The sequence below is a fragment of the Arvicola amphibius genome, chromosome 3 (genome assembly GCF_903992535.2).
Source record: "Arvicola amphibius chromosome 3, mArvAmp1.2, whole genome shotgun sequence".
NCBI lineage: Eukaryota > Metazoa > Chordata > Mammalia > Rodentia > Cricetidae > Arvicola > Arvicola amphibius.
This window is the reverse complement of record NC_052049.1, coordinates 180,623,520-180,646,326: the sequence shown is the minus strand read 5'-3', so window position 1 is coordinate 180,646,326 and position 22,807 is coordinate 180,623,520. Positions and strand designations below refer to the sequence as shown.

Here is a 22,807-nt window from a genome sequence, read left to right as displayed (position 1 = left end):
ACTCCGGGACTAGGTTCCTCCCCTGCACTCTGCAGGGTTCTAAGTACCCAGAGGCAGGCAAGGCAGAACCTAGCAAGGAGCAGCTGAACCTCATCCTGGGACTGCCCCTCAGAGGTAGTGGGGCCTGGTGGTGGATTGATTGCCTCTTTAACACACCCCTTCCTCTTCCAGCTGTCACCGCCCAACCATCTGGGGTGGGACACACGAGGAGGATCGTGACTCCACGACAGCACAGAGAAGCTGTATTTGCTCCTCACAGCCATGAATGAGTATGACTGGTTTTCATGGTTTTCAAACCAGTACCCAGGGAGAGGATACTGCTTCTGCAGCTTGGCAAAGGTGCCCTGCTTTGCTTCCTTAGTAAGCACATCTCCCATGCAGCTCTATACTCTTCTAGTGCCAATGAAGCCTCCCACAGCATATACCATTTCATCTTAGCCCACCTGGTAAAGAGAAGACTTAAAGCAAGCCTTGGCAAACATTGTCCATGAAGGGCCAGATAGTTAATCTTAATGGGTCTTGGTTGCAGCTAAACTCAGCTGTTGCGACAGGAGGGCAATCAAACAGCCTGTGAACTATGTACTGCCATGAACGAGCATGGCTAGTTTTCAATAAAGCTTTATTTAAAAAATCATCTGGGGGCAACAAAATGGCTCAGTGGGTAAGGGCACTTACGCCAAGCCTGACAACCTAAATTGGATGCTAAGAGCTCCCATGGTGGAAGGAGAGCGATCCTCTGGTCTCCACATGTGTACTGTGGTACATAAACATATAAATAATATAGGAGAAATTCAAAACTATTTTTGGAAATCAGTCAGGGATCAGTTGAACCCACAGGCGTCACTGGCTAGTAGATTGAAACATCAAAATGACAACTGTATACTTGTCATTTTCAGTTGCCACATCATATACCATGTGAATATTGCATGATTTACGTAACCAAATGATGGGCAAGTAGGTGGTTTCTCTTTCTTGAATTGTTTTCTCAAAATAAAAATAAGCTCATGTTTGAATCTTTTCTGTATTTAATAATTTTCCATGTCAATGGATAGATTCCCCAGAAATAGAAGCAAGACTGAAGTGAGCTCATGTATTTAAATCTAATGATCCCTACGCTGTACCTGCTTCTACCAGGAGCACAGGCTGTGTGGAGTTGATTTCCCCACCTGTGCCAGCACTCGGTATTTTAAAAGTAACATTGCCCATCTATCTGTCAAGAAAAAAGGAAACGCTCACTGCTTCCCTACATAAGTTCTTCTCTCAATTACCAGCAACTCTGTGATTAATTTACAATCAACCAATAATAGGGCAGTTGGGTTGACAAGATTTTTAGGACAGATGGCACAAGTCTGCCAGTGGATGACAGTCCACTCTTAAGAGCAGAACCACACAACTGACAGTTACATGCATCTGTCCCCAATGGACCCAGCTGGAGAAATTCAAATGACTAAAGAAAGCAACTCTGGTCCTTTGCCCTCAGCTGTACTGCTGAAGTTTCCCATGGGTCCCTCAGTGAGGGCAGCTGGGGCAGCTGAGCTGGGCAGGCTTACCTGGACTCCATGGGCCCCTGCTTCTCCAGAGGTCTGAGCTTCTTTGGGTACACAGGAAGGGCAGTTGTGTCGATGACTTTGGTCTCCCCGTTGCTGTAGGTGAACTCCAAGGTGCCGTTCCATTCCCCATGCGCTTTGCAGACGATGGTGTTGGTTGGGTTGTGTTTCACTTCGGCTGTGACCCTGCATTAATGAATGAGTCAAACGAATCCAAAGGGAACTCTAGTTCAGACACTCTTAAAGGCAGCTCAGGGAGAAAAAAAAAATGTTTTTGCAGCTTAGCTCAAAACTGGGTCTTATAAGAAGATGCAATAATCTTGATAAGAACAAGAAAAGACGCTGGGATGGGTGTGTTGGCTTATGCCTGTAACCCCCAGCACTTAGGAAACAGGCAGGGGAATCTAGGCCAAGACTGAGACCAGCCAGGGCTAGGTGGATAGGTAGATCTCGTATCAAAAAGATTGAATGAAAGAGAGGGAAAAAACATGAAGTCCTAATCAGGTCTGAAGATGGATCAACAGTAAGAGTGGTCAGAACCCGCTTCTCTGATCTGATAGACTCGCAAGCGGTTATATACAACGCCGTCTGTCATGAAGATGATCCAACAGTAAATCGAAATAGACTCTCTGCTCCCCAGACAGCATCTCCTGGTGCTGCACTAGTACCACCAGAGTAGGAAGAATTTCCCCGTCCTTAAATAAGACCTTTGGTTCTGTGCCAAGCATCGTGGTACATGCCTGCAAACCCAGCATTTGGGGCAGGGCCCAGAGGACTACAAATTTAGGGCCAGTCTAGGATGTATGACAGCTTGTCTCAGAACCAAAGTCCCCTATCTGATCTGGAGAACCCAGGGATCTGTGTCTGAGTGGGAAGAAATGCCCCTGAAGCAAGTCCTCAGGACTCAGTGGCCCAGCGTGTGCTGAGTATCCTGTTTGCTTTTCCTATTTTCATGTATTTTACCTATGTGTTTTGGGGAGAGGTATGAACATATGGGGTGTAGATGTCTGTGGAGGTCAGAGGTATCAGATTGCTTGAAGCTAGAGTTATATAGGTGGTTGTGAGCCACCCAGAGTGGATGCTGGGAACAGAACTCTGGTCCTCTGTAAGAACAGTAAATATTCTTAACCTCTGAGCTATCTCTGGTCTAAGTATCCAGTTTTCAAATGTAGGCTTGGAAGCCACCTCTCTTGGCCTAAGAGCCATTCAGGTTCCAGGTGTACAAGCCTACTGGCGCAAGGTATGAACAGTGTGCTGGCCAAGGGTGCACAAGGCCCTCCACGGGGAACACATAGCTGCATGCTTTTGGTGATATATCTATTGTCTTTCAAATGCCAGCATGTTAACTGAATGCTGGCAAGAAACGTGCCCAATCAGCTCCAACTCTAGTGTACTGCTGAGGGTGTCTGTGTGTGTCCCCAAGCTAATCCTAACAAAGTCCAAGACGCAGCAGCTTGGGTATTTGAGGTCTGCACAATGGCAGGCTTGCTCCAGTCAGAGCATTAGAATAAGCCTGTCCTTCCTCCAATAGTAACCTCTCCTTCCGTTCGAGACCTGGTTTCGCAGCTTCTAAGGATGGAGACATGGTCTGTGGCTTGGGTGCCCAGGATTCCAGGAGCTGAGAAATGGGGGCCACCACAATGCCTGTGCCTGTAGGGCATTGCACTATGAAGTATATCTTCTGCATTTTATCAGACTGCCCATAAACGATGAGTAGGGATGGCCCCAAAGCCTACCCTATGAAGTGGGGGGAAGAGATGTCTTTTCAAGCAAGAACTGGCCACTCTGTCTTGATGGTCAGCTCATCTACTGAAATGCCATATTTTTTTTAGGGTAGAGAGTGCTGGGGGATTGAACCAGGTCTTTGTGTATGTCAGGCAAACACTACCAGTGAGGTGCGTCCCCAGCCCTTGACTTTTTGAGTTCTGCCTGGCTAGAACTCGATGTTGTTTTAGGTGACAAGAGCGCATGGATTCTCAAGCTAGCCTAAGTACTCAAGGATTACCTTGAACTTCTGTTCTGCTTTTGCCTCCCAACTGCTGGGATTACAGATGTGACCACCAAGTCTCCTTTCTGAAAGGGTGAGGGGACTCGGGCACAAAGAGAAATACAACCAGAGTCCTGGCCACTTCCTACCTGTGGACCTTCCCGCCGTAGAAGGGCTTTGTGTGGAATGTCACGGTGGCAGAGTACCCGGTCTTGGCACAACTGATGTTGACCTTCCCTCCAAGCTCCACCCATGGGACAGTGAGGATAGAGCGGGCGTAGGCACTGGGCAGCGTGAAGACGTATTCTTCCCCATGGTCCAGGAGCCGAAGCACACCTCCAGGAGAGAGCGAGAGTCAGGCCAGCAGGAACAGGAAGAGAGGAACAGGCAGAGAGCATGAAGGATAGGAACACTCAGGTGGGCGCCCCAAGAGGGTCTTGGAACAAACGCCGTGCCTCCCACCTCAACAGAGCTCTCTGTTCACCACCCCGCATTCTGCTCTCTGAACATGCAGAGCTCTAGAAAACACCACAAGCAAGGTAGGCCTGCTCTTTGTCATCTGAGTGGACAGTAATCATGGAGCAAAGACACCATAGTGGCTGTGATCAAGGCAGTAGGTGAGAGGCGGCCAATGCCAAGGAAGACCCTGGCAGGACAAGTTAACCTAGAAAAGGATGGTGCCCCAAGAAAGGGGCTAGGTATAAGATGAAACAGGTGCCCGACCCACAAATGTAATTCCCTCGGTGAGAAGATAAAGGTAAGAGTCTGTGTGAGGGTGCTGTGCAGAGGTGTGGTGGCTGAGCAGAGTCACAAGGAAGGGAAAGGCTCCAGTCTCGCCCCAGGGCTGCTGGAGTGTGAGTTCCCGTGAACAAGCACCTCACCCTGCATATAGCTCCCTGCTCCCCTTCAGTGGGCGCCCACCATCAAGAGTACCATGAGCCTACACAGATGACAGCTCTGTCCATTAACTGGATATACATGACCAAAAGTGGCTTGTGATGTTCCCTCCCAAGACTCGTGGCTCCCCAGCCCGCAAGAATGAAGACTGTGGCCAACGGTCGCTATGAGGACTGAATGCTCACTGGTCACCAGTCTCCTGAGAACTTTATATGGTGCCCTTCAAGGCCCCGCAACATCCCACAGGACAGTGAGGACCATGGTTTCAATGCGAGCCGGGGACAACTGATGCCGGAGACAGAGCCTAAGGGGCACTGCCAGTCCTTGTTTCCTGAAATAAAGATCGAGAGGGGAGAAATGTCGAGGAGCGGGAGCAGATGAAGGAGAAGAGAAAATGCACATGGGGGCAGGGTAGGCAGGACCAGAGGTCTGCAGTACAGTGAGGAGAGAATGAAGCCACATCTGCATACTCACCTGCTTACTAGAGCCCACACCAAGGGCTGTGTCAGTCACCTGTCAGGTGAATGGATGTTTGAACAGAGAAGAAAAGTCTTTCTAGAGCACATCAATACGGAGGTAAACAGGCCCAGGACACTATCTACTAAAAGGCAGCCACCTAGGGCTGGGAGCTTCTCTAGAAAATACCTGTACAGCCAGGCTGTGATGGCACACGCCTTTAATCCCAGAACTCTGGAAGTAGAGGCAGGTGGATCTCTGTGAGTTCAAGACCAGCCTGGTCTACAGAGTGAGTTTCAGGATAGCCAGGACTGTTACACAAAGAAACCCTGTCTCGAAAAACCAAAACCAAAACAAAACAAAGCAAAACACAAAGAACACCTGTATTTCATCTACAAAGAATTGATTGTGCTGGGCACTTGGGGGCCAGAGGCAGGAGGATCACTGCAAGTTCAGGACCAGCCTGGGCTAAATAATGAGTCAGGGCTGTAGAAAGAGCCTCTGTTTTAAACAACAAAACTACTAAGGAACTATCACTAGGGAATTTAGAATAAGTAATAAAACAGAATAACCCAAATCCATTTTTTTCTAATTTTATTTCTATATTGTGTGTGGGCATGTGTATGGGGCTGGGCGGGTGGGTGGAGTATGTGGTATGTGTGTGTGGCAACCAGAAAATAATTAGTGGGAGTAAGTTCTCCCCTTCCACCATGTGGGTCCTGGGGTTAAACTCAGGTTTTCAGGCTACCAAGAGCTTCTACCTACTGAGTCATCTTGCTGGTTCCAAATTTTGTTCTCCAGTGAAGACTGATTGAATTGTTCCTGTTTCTAACTAAAGACCCAAGGACACAGTCACTGCAAACTTAGACCTCCCTCAGCTCTACCGAGCCTGTGTCTGAGCTTTCCTCTCAACCACAACACTGTGGGGATCTGCCCTGTGGCTTTGACCCAGCAGTGCTTCCCCGGGTGGCACCCTAGCCACATCTCTGGGCCTCAGCAGCCCTGGCTGTGCCTTTGGAAGGTCTTGAAGGTACGTGGGCCAGGCACCATTCTTTCCTTAGTCACCCCTCACACGGTCCCGAATCTGTGAGCTTGGGAACTTTCTGGAAGTGTCTCAGGTTCTGATTACCCATTGGGAACAGAAGCTTGTAAATTCTAGAAGTCCCCAACATGGGAGATCTTACAGACTGCCACCTCACACAGCCCACAAATATCATCGGCTGTATGGCTCTATTCCCTCTCTCTCCCCAGATCCTGCTGGAAGGGGTTTCCCTTGGGTCTGCACTCAGACAGCACCTCAGACAACGGCCATCTAGATCACCAGTGACCTCAAGGCCCAGGCACGAGTGGTCATATCTTATCTTCGTAGGGTTTCCCAGCAAGGCCTGCCACAGCTACCCACTCCTCCCGTGGATACTGAAATGGGTGGTTTTGTGTATCATCAAGCTAGAATCATCAGAGGACGGAGCCTCAGCTGAGGAATGCCTCTTTGAGATCCAGCTGTAAGGCATTTTTTTCATTTAGTGATCAATGGGGGAGGGTCCAGTCCATGGTGGGTGGTGCCATCCCTGGGCTGTTGGTCCTGAGTTCAGTAAGAAGATAGGCTAAGCAAGCCAGTAGGCAGCTCCCTTCTATGATCTCTGGGATCCTACCCTGTTTGAGTTCCTGTCCTGACTTCCTTCAGGGATGAACAGCAATGCTGAAGTGTAAGCCTGATAAACCCTTTCCTCCCCAACTTGTTTCTGGTCATGGTATCTCATCACAGGAATAGGAACCCTAAGACAGATGCCCTTCTGTGGAGCCTCTCTGGCTCTGCTAAAGCCTTTGGACCTCTCCCTGTGGGAGGACAACAGGATCCAGGGTTCATAGAGTAAGCTTCTTGGCCTTGAGGACTTTAAATGACCTAAGTTTACCTTGGCCAGGGATTCCCCTAGCAGAGAACACAGCTCTCCACAGGAGCACCACACTCATCCAACAGTACGCCCACCACACCAATAGTTATCAGTCATCTGACCTTCATATATGCATTTCACACATACACAGAATTAATCACATGTAATTATAAAATTTAAAAAGTTAAATAGCAATAAGCCATGCTGAAGACTTATGCATAAATGGCCTTATTTCTTTCCCAGATGTAAATCTACAATTTTTTATTTCCCTCAAGACAGGGTTTTTCTATATAGTGTAAACAGAGACTGCTCATTCATTTCCTGGCTGCCCAGACCTGAATAACCACAAAGAAACTATTACTTACAACACCATTTGGCCAATAGCTTAGGTATATTCCTAGCTAGCTCTTAGATCTTAAATTAACTCATTTCTATTAATCTGTGTATCATCATGAAGATGTGGCCTACCGGGAAGGTTCAGACAGCATCTTTATCCTTCAGCACCTACATGGCATCTCCCTAACTCTGCCTACTCTCTATCTCTGTCTCTATCTCTGCTCTGATTTCATGCCTGGCTTTACTCTATTAAGCTATTGGCTGAAACAGCTTTATTCATCAACCAATAAAAGCAACAGATATACAGAAGGACAACCCACATCATTGTAGCCCTGACTGTCCTGGAATTCACTTTGTAGACCAAGCTGGTCTCAAACTCAGAGCCCCATTTGATTCTGCCTCCCAAGCACTGGAACTAAAGGTATGTGCCACCATATATAACTAGCCTACAATTTTCAAGACTCTCACTACACTATCAACTCCTTGTAGAGTAAAAGACACCCTAACTGACTTGTGCAGCCTTCAGAGACCCATGGTTTTTTACCTTATCTGGTGTAGGGGTCTTTTTGTCTTTGTGTTGTTTTCATTGGTTAATGAATAAAGAAACTGCCTTGCCCTAGTTGATAAGGCAGAACTTAGGTAGGCATGGAAGACAGAATGAATGCTGGGAGGAAGAAAGGCGGAGTAGGGGAGAGACACCATGGAGCCACCAGAGACAGACATGCCGAATCTTTCCTGGTAAGCCACTGCCACGTGGCAATATACAGATTAATAGAAATGAGTTAAATTAATGTAAGAGTTAGCCAATAAGAAGCTAAAACTAATGGGCCAAGCATTGATTTAATAAATACAGTTTCTGTGTAGTTATTTCAGGGCTAAGCTAGCAGGGCCGCCAGGACAAACAAGCAGGCCTCTCCTTGCAACGCTTACCAGATTGTAAAGCTCCTGTGGAGGTTTAAATGGGAATGGCCCCCACTGGCTCATATGTTTAAATGTTTGGTCCCTAGTCCACTAACTAGACCACTAAGGACCATCTAAAAGTCCAATGACAGCCTGTTGGTAATCATTTCTCTCTATTCACCATGTGGATCCTAGGGATTGAACTCAGGCCATCAGCCGTGAGTCTTTAGGGGACCGTTAAGGACTAAACCACAACGGTTGTGTTTTGAGGTGAGAAGGGCTAGGACGGTGTGTCTGTGGGTGTGAGAGCAAGGGTCATCGAGGTGGGTTTTCTTTGCCATTTAAATTTTTGCAAGGGGCCTATGTTTTGCCTTTGTAGTATTGACTGGTCTGGTTCTCACTGTGTGCGCCAGGCTGGCCTTGATCCTTTCTAGATTAGGAAGGGTCCAGAGGTGTGTCCTTGCTGGAAGAGGTGTATCTCTGGGGGCTTGGCTTTGAGGTTTCAAATACTAGATCTAGCTCCCTCTGCCTTCCTCTTTCAGATCGGATGGAAACCTCACTACTGCTCTAGCACCAGGCCTGTCGGCCTGTGCTATGCTCCCACCATGCTCCTCATTCACCTCTGAAACTGTAAGCGAGACCCATAACTAAATTCTTGCTTGTATAAGCTGCCTTGGTCATGGTGTCTCTTCACAGCAATAGAACAGTGACTAAGACAGCTCCCCAAGGTGCTCCAGGCACCACCCCAAGAACTCATTTACCAGAAAAGGGAAGGGGATGATTTTTAGTGACTTTTTGTGATGTAACTAGAGAAGTCACAAAAGTCACGCACACATTCATGGCTGTTGCTAAGGTCAAATCAGCTGAGAGCCGACGCCTTGTCTGAGTGCAGCACCTCTTTTTCTATACTCTCCCTTCCCCACAAGCTGACATATATGTTCATTTATTATGTGTCCAGTGTTCTGCCTACATGTCTGCCTGCAGGCCAGAAGAAGGCACCCGATCTCATTACAGACAGTTGTAAGTCACCATGTGGTTGCTGGGAATTGAACTCAGGACCTCTGGAAGAGCAGCCAGTGCTCTTAACTGCCGAGCCATCTCTCCAGCCCCTTACGTCTATGTTAAATGTCTTCCTAATCTCCAAGCCTGTTAATAACTTGCTGGATATGAAATCATTTTCCTCAAAGCAGCCAAGAATGCTGGTTTCACCTGAGTAGGGGCCTGTGAATGAGCTCCTCAGGTGGCTGCTGCTGGTGGTGGCATGGAGCCGCCAGGTCTCTGGCCCACACCCCACCTGACACTCACAATGCCACACTCCCAGCACGGCCTATCCATTAACAGCTCCCCAGTCTCCTCCCGGGTCCTCCCTGTCTTTTTCTCCACAGTACTTCTCAACACAGAACTCAGCTGACTCCCTTTCTTATTACACAGAAAGACGAGCTGCTTCACACTAGAGGGGGCATGCGGATCTCTTCTCATCTATTTATTCAAGTGTCCCTAGATCCTAGGGCAGAGCCTAGCACCTGTAAGTGCTCAAAAATTGCACAGTAGAGCTGGTGAGATGGCTCAGCAGGTAAAGGTGCTTGCTGCCAAAACTGAAGACCTGAGCTGAATTCCCCAGAATCCACATGGTGGAAAGAGGAAATCACTTCCTGTAAGTTGTTAGAGCTCCCTCCGTTCTTCTCCCTCTCCCTCTCTCTCCTCCACACTTTTTAACTATATATAGATAAACATGTAGGTATATGTATGTGTGTATAAACACCCATATATTTATATATACAATTTTTTAAAAAGCTTAAGTGCACACATTGAAAGTATCCTTCAGTGATGGGGTCTGAGAAGGACTCTTAAGAAACCAAGAGATTGAAAGTAAAAATGCAGGGTTTTGTAGTTTTGCTTATTTTCAAGGATGAGAATTGTGGAGTCCCAGATGGATCTCTGGATCAAAAGGAGTTAAATAAGCACTAACATAGACACCATAACTTAACAGGCCTTGCCGGATTTCTTCCCACAATGAACAAACCGTTCACAGCTCTTCCCTAAGATAAGAAGGTGCTGTCCGTCCACCAGTGAATGATCAGCCCATTCTCACTGTGAGACCCCAGCACAGGGCCAAAGACTTGCCTGCAGGGACTCCGCTGGGGAGCTTTCATAGGCAACCGCTATCCTCATGGTCTGGAAGCCAGAACACCGGCAAGACCGAACACATTTAGGGCCACGCACTCATGTGTGGTCACACACTCAGGGCCATCCACGGCCATCTAAAGAAGAAGGTTCTGGAAGGAGGTGTGTATAACTGCACTGTGTGTGTACATAGTGTGTGCACAGAAGCTGTGACCCATCTCTTCCATCCATCACTTAGGACACTGGGAAATCAGCCATACTGGTCCAACATCCATCCCTCTTTCCCACCCTCCCACCTCTATTAACAAATAAAACATATGCACAAAGCATCCATTGCTCTTCTCAAATGTGAAGGGCACCGGGTAAGACTCCAATTAATGATGGTGGCTTACCTTCACCTATCATGGAGACCCCCACGGACATGCCCATGAACTTGCTTTTGGTCCATACGTGAGTGTTGACACATAGTCTCTTCTCCTTGCACTCACAGTAGAAGCAGGAGACGGGCGGATGATGGGACACCTGCTCAGCCACAAACCTGAGCTTATAGCTTTTACCAGGGTCGTCGGCCAGCGGATGCTCGTGACAACTAACGGGAGAATGGGGAGAAGTCCTCTTCGACTTGACTCTGTCCTTGGGGACCTCCCAGGAACAGTGAAAGGTCTCGCCAATGATGGGGTTGTAGGGCTTCTTGGCCAGGGTGCCTTTGCGGCCCTCGTGGAAGGCTGTAAGATAGTACTCCACAAAGCTAATGACTCTCTCCTCCGGCGTCGCCCCAGCAGTGATGGCCAGCAGCAAGTCGGGGTGTGCCATGAAGTCTGCGTACATCTCCAGCAAGGACCGCTTCTCCAGAATGAACGTGGGGAGCACCACCTGCATCGAGGACACAAAGGCAACGGGCTTGTGATTGCCTGGTCTGAGGAGCGGCTGCAGCCACTGCAGGCTCAGCCCCAGAGGCCCAGGCTGGGAGTGAGGCCCTTGCATCAGTGACAGTTCAGAGGGGTTGGGAGTGACAGTGGTCACTCCTCCGTGCACAGGACTGTTCTGCGCGACTTTCTTCTTTGCTCACCTGAGTTAATACAAGAACACACACTCATCCTCTCCTTTCTGTCTCTTTCTCTTTTCCCTGTGAAGGCTCTTCTAACACACATCTTTGTGAATTCCTTGTGTCTCAGCTAACACACGTCCCCCATTCCATCCCTGTCACCTAAGGGAGAACAGTGTAGAAAGGCTTTTTTGAAATTATTACATTTTATTTATTTATTATGGGGACACACCTCTTATGATGCACACATGATGGCCAGAGGGCCACTTGCTGAGGTTGATTCTCTCCTTACACCATGTGAGACTTGGGGGTTAAACTTTGCTAACCCATCTTTTTGGCCCGGATAGGCTTTTCTTTTTTGTCCCCCCCCCCCCCATCAACAACAGGACACTTTCTGTGCTTCCAGAAAAAGGGCCACTGTGTCCTGTTGGTCCGGGAGGCCAGGCAGATAGGGACTCGCCACCAAGAGAGTCTAAGTGGGCACGGTATTAGAGCAGCAAGTGACCCCAACACAATCCGGGCAGGGGGCCCAGAGAGGCAGTCCATCTGCTAGCAAGTGCCACAGAGCCACTCTGGGGAAGAAGAAATGTCCTCATTGCATCTACAGAACTGCTCCATAAGGTAGGACCTTAGGAAATCAGGATATGACACAGGAAGTAAGAGGGGCTGAACTCACAGCATCATCTGAAAAGAGATGGCTGGGGCAGTCCCTGGGTCTGTTACCAACCTGTGAGTAAAGGGGAGGCACAGTGAGACAGACAAAGGGATACCAAGTTGGCTCAAAGCAAATCCAAAAGGTCACTCTAGGCCTGTAAAACCCACTAACCAGGTCACTTAGAGCAAACAGAGGTCACCTGAGCTTGTCACCTCCCATCGCCCTGGGGTCCCTGCAAAGTGACTCCCCCATCAGGCTTCAGGGCCTACTCACTCAGCTGCAAAGCAGTGCATTCTCTACCTCTGGCGGCCGAGGCAGGAGAGAGAACAGGTGAAAATATGGAGACGCGGGAGGGAAGGAGCGCTCACCACAGAGTCTGCTTGAAGCCTCTTTGTGGCTGAGAATCCAGACTCCAGAAGTCACACTCCCCCGCCCCAGGCCAGGTTGCTGAGCAGGCTGTCAGCACAGAGGCGGGAAGTCACGCCAAAGGCCCCAATCAATATATGACCTCACTCCTCTCCAAAATATTTTCTGGGAATCTCATGAACACAACTATTAACTTTATTTATAGTGTGGGCATCATAACTTCCTGAACCCCCGAGATCTCCACTTTCACCTAGCTTGTTAGTTGTAATCCTGCCAGGTTCGCCTCAACCCTCTCCCACCCCACCCCACACTCATTAAATTCTTTGCAACCATTTGAAAAAAATAACTTCAAAAAAGTAAAAAAATAATCAAAGTTGAGCCAGTGAGATGGGTTAGCGGGTCAAGGTATTTGCTGCCAAGCATGTCGACCTGAGTTCAGTCCCTGGGACCCACGTCATAGGAGATGAAAGCCAACTCCCAAAAGTAGTTTCTTGATTTTATACATGAATGGCACATTGCTTCCTTGCCCAGCAAAATCAATTAACATAGTAATGTCTATGTAATTGTTCTGAAGGAAACGATATGGCTCTTCTCTGAAAAGCCCACACCTGCCATTTTGGTCATGGTTTACTCCCTCTCCAAGACCATTGTTTTCCTTTAACCCCAGGGCCTAAAATCCATATTAAAAGCTCTTTTAATAAACTCTAAATCTGCTCCGTGATGGCTCATCCCGAAATTCCTTTCTGTGAGGAAGTCACAAATCTGGCGTCATCTGATTTGAGGTCCCTTAAGAGAATAAGGAACTTCTCCTTAGGTTGCTACAGACAACAGTTTGGAGTCATGCCCCTGCCACCTGTCTCTGTCTGTCTCTCTCTCTCTTCCTCTCTCTCTTTCTTCCTCCCTCTCCCCCGCCTCTCTCTCTCTCTTTCTCTCTCTCTCTCTCTCTCTCTCTCTCTCTCTCTCTCTCTCTCTCTCTCTCTCTGTCTCCATCTGACTCCCCCTCAGCCTTATTTTGCTCCTTTCCACATGGATTCATGGGGTTTCAGAGCTGGCAGCTCGCCAGGCTATACATTAACCTATCTTGACTATCACCCCAGTTTACAGATCTGTAGCTATCTTGACTATCACCCCAGTTTACACATCTGTAGCTATGACTCCATTGCTTTTCTGTTTAATTATGTGGTGTGGGAAGTCCCTTTGTATATGTGTTGTTTTTATTGGCTAATGAAGAAGCTGCTTTTGACCAATGGCTTAACAAAATATAGTCAGGCTAAAAGAGATATATAGAGAGAGTAGGTGGAGTCAGAGAGATGCCATAGGGCCGCCAGAGAAAAAAGATGCAAGTTACCAGCAGGATCCTTGCTGGTAGGCCACAAACCTCATGGTAAAATATAAAATAATAAAAATGGGTTAACCAAAAATAAAGAGTTAGCTAACAATATGCTTAAGTGATTGGCCAAGAAGGGGTTTAAATAATATAGTTTCTGAGTGGCTGTTTCGAGTCTGGGCAACTGGGAACAATCAAGCGGCCTTCCAACAACAAATTGGTGCATCAACATGGTCATGTGCACATAAGAAAGAGTGCAGGTGCCTGTGGGAGCCAGCAGAGGGCATCTCAGGTCCCCTAGAATGGGCATTTTAAGCAGCTGTGAGCCACTCGGGTGCTGGAAACTGAACTCCGGATGAGCCCTTCATTCAGCCCAGCAGGCTGGGCTTTAAAAACTCTTGTAAGTGATCTGGATACAAAAGAAAAGATGTCCGGAAGAGAGAAAGCAGGCCAGTGTGTCCAGAAGAGAGAAAGCAGGCCAGTGTGTTGGGAAGAAAGCAAGCAGGCTGCTGTGTCCGGAAGAGAGAAAGCAGGCCGCTATGTCTGAAAGAGAGAAAGCAGGCTGCTGTGTCCAGAAGAGAGAAAGCAGGCTGCTGTGTCTTCAAAGCGCAGTGGTTTCAGCAGAAAGCAGAGAAAGCCAACCCCACGGGGGAGGTATGGTTTAGTAGACAGCTCTTAATATTATTTATCTGTCATTAAAAGGCATGTAAAAAGAAGCAGCAAGATAAAATCAAGCACAGAACACAATCCATGTAAATCCATTCAAAGCCTCAGAATGTTAACTTGTCTCTAGACGATCAAGAGCCAATTTGCATTTGAGGAAACTCAATCAAATGCAGGAAGAGGAAAACAGTCATCAAATGACAACTGTGGGAATCAAGGCAGATTTCCTAATTTTCTTGCAGCCATAATTCAACTAAACTGAGAATCCAGCTGCCCAGGGATCTCCTGGGCCAGGTGTGCACTCTACACATACAGCCTTGGTACAGCACCTTCCTCACTGTCTGCGTGTCTGTCTGTGGAATCAGAAGATCTCTGTTGAGCTCTGTGGGACCAGGTTGTGACGGAAAACAAGTCAGACCACCAAGCACATGTCCTCAACCCTCCCATCCTTTCTTCCCCCTCCCCTGAATCACTTGGGGGCTCTGGAATGGCTAATCTTCATCATCAATTTGAATTGAGTAAGAAGTGTTCAGGATACACGCTTCCAGGGATGTCTTTGAGGGAGTTTCCGAAAACATTTACCCGAAGAGGGAAGACCAACTCCACTTGTTAAGTGGGGCCTCTCCATCGGTGCAGGTCCTAGACTGAAGAGAATTGCGCTGAGCACAGGCATTCCTGTCTCTCAGCTTCCTGACCACTGAATCAATGTGGCCAACTGCTGGCATGCCTTCCCCACTGTGACACACTGTAGCCCTTTAAACTGTGAGTTCAAACTTCCTAAGCTCTGTCTTGTCAGGTGTGGCCCACAGCAATGAGGAAACCTCCTTTCTGAGCCTACTAGCCATTCAAGTTGTAGGTTTTAGCAGCTGGAACCCCAAAGAAGGCAAGCCTTGAAAAGGGAAGTGGCCATGCACGTCACACAGAGACTGGCCCCCTCCTGTCTCTTTCTCAAGGACACAGGCAGCCACAGAAGTGAGTACAGAGATGGCCTGAGGGCTCCAGGTCTAACTTCACTTGGGGACTTTCTAACTCGGCTCTATCGGCTCTATCTGCTCCCTCCACAGGACAGCTTAGGACTTCTCCACAATGGGCAAGCGATTCTGCTTCTGCGGTGAGAGAACCAGCCACAGTATTTCCCCTCTAACGATGGCTGGCTTTTGTTTGACTTCAGATTCAACAGTCAGACCCCAAAGAGCCACAAAGCAATGCCGTTCTCATCTCACGTTCTCCTTTCAATGCAGTCAGGGACCCCAGTCAGAGAACGGTGCTACCCACATTTAGGGCACATCTTCTCATCTCAATTACCCCAATCCAAGGACCCTTCACAGACATCCCTAGAGGCTGGCTTCCATGGTGACGCAAGAGCCTGTCATGTTGACAGGTATCAACCATCATCCTTGGGATTAGTTTTCACTGCCATCACCAAGCCCAAGCTACCAGGTCTGCATCCCGCACTTTCAAATGTTACCACCCTGGCCTTGGAGCTGGGGACTGGAACAACAAAGGCTTGAGCTAGAAAGACTGTCTCCTCTCTCACCCTTTGTTGGGGTACCACCGGGATTTGAGAAGACCTCCACCAGGGCTTAAAGCCTGTTCCAGAAGATTCCAGCCAAGACAACAACCTTTTCACTTCAACAGATCTCTGTCCAGCTCTCATTTCCTTCTTTTATACAGCCTCCTGTGGGGAAGGACTCCTCCTTTTCTGTGTACATTTATAAATAAGTCAGTTCATCAACTGCTTCTTGGGCAGTAGACACCAGAGATACGGAGCCAAGAAGTACTGAGCACTAATTGGGCTGTCTCCCTCTGACAGAGAATGAGTGATGGCCCGGCTGTTTAGACTGATGGCATCCAAGTGGTCTGGCATGGCGGCTGCAGATTTATCGAGCCATCAATAAGGACTGCCTTTCCTCCCATTAACATAATTAAGACAATGAACTACTTTGGAGGAAGTTAAAAATAAATAAATAAAGGAGGCCTGCACTAGGGATTCAGAGGGCAGACAATTCATTACATCGAGGGCTGCACCAATCTAGAAGTGAGGAGCTCCTCTTCAGTTTGGGCCCTTGGAAGTCTGAAATAAATGATCACCAGCCTAGAAGGCAGAGGACAACAGAGACAGCAGGGAGCAGAGTGTGAGTCCCCTCCCCTTACTGGCGAGCATGCCAGACTCCTGGGAAGACGCTGCAGACGGGTACATTTCCCTCTCACAGACCCATTAACAGCCTCAGGAGCCATCCGCATGATGCTCCATTTTCAGACTGGGGAAGACACCCAGTGCAAGCCCAGCAAGCAAAGGGGCCTGGGGCCACCCGCCAAGGTTCATCTGGGATTTTGGATACCAGGGAACTTCACAAAATAAAGGGTGTAAATAAAAGTACTTTTTCCTCCTCAACTCTCCCCCTCCTCCTTCCTTTTCTTTTTGTATGTGTATGTTCATGTGTGTGCATATGCACATATGTCTATGAGTGATGTGTACGTGTATGCATGTGGAAGCCAGGGGACCACTTTAAGTATCATTCCTCCAGCATCATTCACCTTGTTTCCTGAGACAGGGTCTTTCACTAGAATTGACCAAGCTAGGCAGCTTGGCCAGCAACACTGGGACCCACCTCTGCCCCACAGCACTGGAAAAAAAATTGTGATATATATAGAGATATAGATATAGATATAGAGATAGATAGAGATAGAGATAGAGATATATCACATACACCTGCACACATGAACTCGCCACCTCCCCAGCTACTCCCTGCTTCTTTACTTACCCAACATAGCTGGTTGGATTTCCTTAAGGAATTTCCTTCACCCATCTTTCAGTGCTCAGACTATTACAGACGACATTCATCACAATATTTGGTTGGATGGAAAGAGTTTGAAATCAATTTTTCATTCTCCTTCCAGGTAACCAACTGGGCATTGGGTAAAGGCGATGTTTGCTGTCTTAGGATTAGGCTCCACCTCTAGAAATGCAATCACGAGCTAATAAAATAATAATGCAAGCTTCACAGCTCCAGACAAGAGCCGCCCACGCAGTCTCCTGAATGGTCAATTGGTCACCAATAGCTCCCGCCAGGCCTCTGTGTTCTTTTGTATTTGATCTGAGCAATTTCAGTTTCTCAGTCTGTCCTATCATCCAGAACTCCAGCCCTGAATTTTGCAAGCCATTTTAAAAGCATGATCGGCAATGAGAGTGTTTTGCACTGTGACCTAGCACAATAGAACTGACATCCAAGACTCTCACCATGCTCTGATATTGCCTGCCATAGTTCACATCGCAGAAGCGACAGACTGCCTGACCCACTAAATTGGTTTTATAACCCACTGGTAGGTTGGGACCCACAGTTTGGAAACATCACGATTTAGATGGCACTTGGGGACCATGACACCTCCGTGCCCTCGGCATTAACTCAAGCCTCATCTCAGAGTCTTATCCTTGTAATCACCAAGGCTAGGCAGCTATTTTAAAAGCCAAGCATTTTCTAGCAGATTTACTCAGCAAGAAGGCCAAAATCAGGGGAGGAACTGAGCAGGCCTTACTCACTCAGCAGAAAGGCAGGGATCCGCCATGGGCTGCAGGGGAAGGGAGAAATGAGGAACTTTGGGGGCTCTGTGTGGGCCCTGTTTAAAGTGGCACAATCATTCAGGACATCAGACACACTCATACTGAACCCCAGGAGAACATTCTAGGGCAACTTTCTGAGCTGGGGAGATAGTTCAATGGTAGAGTGTTTGCCTAGCATACACAGAGCCCTAGGTTCGATCCCCATACACAGCACGAACTGGGAGTATTAACATAAACCTGTAATCCCAACACTTAGGATGTAGAAATGGGAGCATCAGAAATCCAGAGTTACCCTTGGCTATACAGTGAGCTCAACGTCAGGCTGGGATACAAAAGATCCTAAAACAAAAGAAAAACAAAACCAAAAACTGAAACTGGGTGTGATGGTGCACACCTATAACCTCAGCACTGGGAAGTCAAGGTCATCCTCAGCTGTGTGACAAGTTCAAGGGCACCCTGTGCTACACTAGACCCAGCCTCAATAAATAAAACCCCACAGTATTAAAAAAGGAAGGAAGTTTATCAGCCTCCTTCAAGCTCCTGCGTCTGCTGTCTTTCCCTGCCATCTCCAAGTGACGGGTCACCATGCTGTCGCCCGTCTCTCCAGAGACTCCTCGAACCACAAAGCTTCCTGTCCACTCTGGCTCCAGTCCAGTCTCGGTGAACTCACTGGGGAAGGTTTCACCATACATAGACAACACTTGGATGCTCCGCACGCCATGCCCTCAGGGGACTCTGGCCTCCCTGGCTGTTCTTCACAGTGTAGCCCTACTCCATGAAGGCTACCCCATCTCTCTCCGCTCATTGTTCTTTAGACATACCTCACAGCCCAGCATCACACTGTGGCATTTTATAAAGATAAGAATGGGTGACACATGTGCTTGGTGTCCAGCACTGGGCTAAGTCCTCTGCAGGCCCCCTCCCATCCTCACAACCCTTCCAGAGAGGCGCCGTGACCAGGGGAACGCACATAGGCCAAACTGTAAAGTCCAGACTCTCCCTTGGTCACCTCTCAGTGTCCCATGACTCCAGGCAACATTCAGATCTCTTGCAGGACCGCCAGAATAGGGTGACTGCCGAGGTGAGGGGTGAGGTATCTGCTGCTCTACAAGAGAGGTTGGAACTCTGGGCTCCCTAGAGCATTCAGGAAGAACCTTGTGTGCCTACAGGGCTTGGAGTCACCGGCAAGGCCACCCACCCCTTACAGACTTGCTGTGAAAGCTAACAGCAGCCTTCAGCCTCAAGGCTGAGGAGACATGGTAGCTTTGCTCATGGAGGCATCTTCCTTCTGGGTTGTCTCTCCAGGGCTGTGATATCACGATGACCTCTGCAGGCTACTTGAATCTTCCCTAGGACACTGTCAAGAAGCTGTCATTCATCCTTAGTCCCTGGAGAGCAAGCAGCAAGCACACAGTAGCTCCAGGGAAATAAAGGGGACTTTCTCTTCTGAATTAAAAGTCACCCCAAAAATGACTTTCCTGGCTGGATGTGGTGGTAGTCACCTACAGAGCCACTGCTTTGGAAGCCAAGACAGGAGTGCAGCTTGAGTCTGGGATTTGAGGCCAGCCTGTGTAATAGACATAGAAGCCCTATCCCAAAACCAAAGACAGACAGACAGAAAGGGAAAGTGGGGGGGGGGGAATAAAGGCCAAAATGGTAGCATTCATGTAAAAGTCCATCTCTCAGAAGGTGGAGGAGGTAGGCAATCAGGAGTTCAAGACCAATCTTGGCTAGAACAGAAGTTTGAAGTCATCTTGGACTTCATGAAATCCTTTCTCTCCTCTCTCTCTCTCTCTCTCTCTCTCTCTCTCTCTCTCTCTCTCTCTCATGGGGATATGATATGGTGTGACGTATCTGTGTGTGTGTGTGTGTGTGTGTGTGTATGCACCTGTGTATGGTATGAGAAGTATCTGTGTTTTGATGTAGGCGAGACATGTGTGTGAGGTGTCTATGTGTGTTTCTCTGTGTGTGAATGGTGTGTGAGGTGTCTGTGTGTGTGCGCGCATGTGTGAGTTTGTATGTGAGGTGTCTGTGTATGGTATCTGTGTGTGCATATGTGTGTGTATGTGTGTGTGTGTGTGTATGTGAGGTGTCTGTGTATGGTATCTGTGTGTGCATATGTGTGTATGTGTGTGTGTGTATGTGAGGTGTCTGTGTATGGTATCTGTGTGTGCATATGTGTGTGTGTATGTGAGGTGTCTGTGTATGGTATCTGTGTGTGCATATGTGTGTGTATGTGTGTGTGTGTATGTGAGGTGTCTGTGTATGGTATCTACATGTGCATGTGTGTTGAGGTATGAGGTTTCTGTGGGTCTTTTCCAGTGGTTCCTAAAATAGCTGCACTAGAGGCCAGTGCTAGCTCCTCCCTATTCTGGTTTCCCTGCCTAGTCTCAGCGAGAGACCAGGCAAGAGCAGGAAAGGCCTGAAGACAGACAGACAGCCCACCTTGGTTAGATCCATGCCCAGCTTGAGCTGTGAGATGAGGTGAAGGATCACGCTGCGCTGGTCCTCCATGGCGCCCAGCTCTGTCTCCTCCTCATCTTCATTGTCGCTTTCTTCTTCCTCAGACAGAACCAGCTCAGGGCCTGAGTTTGGCTGAAATAAAACCGTGGGAAATCATCAGCTGGTCCCTCAGAAACACCGTCTGCTTGGATGTCTAACCCACAGGTTTAACGGTGAGTACACAAAGCCTGGCTGTCCCGGGCCACGTCCCTGTAGAGCAGTCCTGCTGCAGGCAGAGGCTGAGCCTCTTGAGGGCCTGGCCTGAGGCTGCGGCCACTGCACCTCCCATCACATCCCCTGCGTCTGGGCTTAGGCCTCCTGCAGGAGGGGGCTGTCCCTGGCTTAAAAAGTACACAGACAAGTGTGAATGCTTTTTCATAGACCACCAGGCATGGCCACCTTGCAGAAAGCATAGCTGTACAGACTGTAGTTACTTTACGTGTACTTTTGTGATTAAAAATTAGTGTGTGCCTGTGTGTGTGCGTGTGTGCGGGCATGTGTGTCTGCACACACCACAGTACAAGTGTGGACATCAGAGGACAATTTTCAGGGGTCAGTTTTTTCCCTTCCACCATGTAGGATCTGGAAATAGAACTCGGATCATCAGACTTAGAGGTAAATGTCTTTACCCACTGAGCTCTCTCACAGGCCCTTGATTTTTTTTAATTTTTATTTATTTATTTACTCGGTTTGGTAACTTAATCACAGGGCTGTAGAGTGAATTTTGTATGATGATGATACCCTGTCACAATATTAAGAGGCTGGACAGCCCTACCAACACATACCGGACACACATACAACCCCCAGTCTAACTTACTACTGCCAAACACAGCCTTTGAACTTACACAGCCCGGATACTTCATGTATAATATAAAATTTTCAGGGCTTACCAATAAAAGCTGAGTCCCCCTAGAATCAATTAAAATTGCTTCATTTCTGGAAATTTTTACTCTGAGATAATTTCCACTCAAACCAAAAAGGATAGCTCTATCAACTTAAAGATGTGTCAGAACTGGCATGAAGAGACAAAAAATGGACATTTAGGAAACATTCTGAAACTTCACAGTGATGGGGGCGCTGGCCTCTGACCCCATTCTCCTATGCTGACTTTGCCAGTTCAGTCACTGAGTTCTGCTTCTCGCGTGACACAGAAAATGAGCAAGAGAATAGGCAGACTGCACAAGGGGGAATTGAGCAGAGTATTCTCGGGTATGTGACTATAAGAACTTCGCTATGTGCCGTCCCTGGGTTTCAGCCAGCCTGTCTCACCAGCCCACATTTTCGTGACCCCTCCCCCTAAATACTATAAGCAAACATTCGAGATTTGCATCCAACTATGAACAACAGCATGGTGAGTTTCTTATAGAGAAAGGCAAGGGTTCAGAGGTATGAGGTAGAAAAAGAAACAGATTGGGTCACATATCCTTGTGAAAACCAATGATTTATTAATCTTATTAGAAGTGTCTTGCATCTAAATACACTCCTAATACACATAGGGTATCAGTGATTAAATGGCTCTGGCTATCCAGGCAGACACACATGTATGTGCTGGCTGTCCCGCCTCTGCCATGTCTCCCCACCCCCACACTCCAGAGGAACCCCTGCAACTCCTTCCCAGCTGGGCTAGCCGTTTTCAAATTTCAATTTAAATAGAATTTGCTACTGACAGCCTCCAAATGATCCTTCATGTCCCCTAAATAGGGTGGGGGAGGCTTCAGTGAAGCCCTTGGGGCTCAAGTCCCATCATGCACCTGCTCTTTGATCTTCTCCTCATGCATGTTATAGGATATCGCTGGCAAGTTGCTTTACTAGAACATTCAGAAATAAGTGAGGATCCCTCAATCATCGCCTGCTAGCAAAGAATGTTCATGGGGGCAGCGGGAAGAGGGGGCAGCAGGAGTAGAGCTGCCGGGAACTCACAAGGGGAATTTGGGAGAGATGGGTGGGAACCCAGCCTACAGTCGGGGTCCAAGGCTGCATCCATTTTCCCGATCTTCGCCTATCTGACACCTACTCTCTGTTTGGTGCGGTAGCTTGTGACCCAGGCTGTGGCTGTAGGACTCTGGACAGAGAAGGCTGAGGCTCACAGGGCCGTCCTTCCCATCACTTCCCTCTGGTTTTCCTTCTCTCTCTTCTGGGTTCCAGGCCAGTGTCCCACGGGTGCTCTGTTCACTGTGAGCTTGCAATTCCAGCCTGACACTGCTGAAGTCACTTACCCGGGACATGCAACTCTCCCAGGGTCAAGGGGACCACACTATGCCTCTGAAGTATACAGGGAACAGGCACTTACTGTGCAGAGTCCCCAGGGTAGCTGGAAGGAGGGGAAGGGAACTACTGGTGTCTTGCTTTGGGGATAAAGTAACTAAAATTGATGGAACTGGGCGGGGAATAAAGATGGTTGTGAAGTTCATGAACCATGTGACACCAGACACTCTCAGAAAGCAGACTGTGAACTAAACACATTGCAGTTCAGCCTGGCAAGCATTTGGGCCAGGCCATGCCCAGGCCTGTGCTCTGATTGACGCAAAATTCAAACAAAGATTGTCCC

General features: G+C 48.2%; 1 protein-coding gene across 3 annotated transcripts in view; it reads right to left on the bottom strand.

Moving 5' to 3' along the window:
* Nucleotides 1-22,807, bottom strand: part of Osbpl10 (oxysterol binding protein like 10) — a 232,928-nt gene that overhangs the window by 3,893 nt on the left and 206,228 nt on the right. For all 3 annotated transcript variants that reach the window (XM_038324095.1, XM_038324096.1, XM_038324097.1), the window contains 4 exons: nucleotides 20,203-20,352; nucleotides 10,532-11,012; nucleotides 3,684-3,870; nucleotides 1,551-1,733 (listed from right to left, as the gene is read on the bottom strand). In XM_038324095.1, coding sequence (XP_038180023.1) covers nucleotides 1,551-1,733; nucleotides 3,684-3,870; nucleotides 10,532-11,012; nucleotides 20,203-20,352 — 1,001 coding nt within the window. The remainder of the gene's footprint in view (nucleotides 1-1,550; nucleotides 1,734-3,683; nucleotides 3,871-10,531; nucleotides 11,013-20,202; nucleotides 20,353-22,807) is intronic.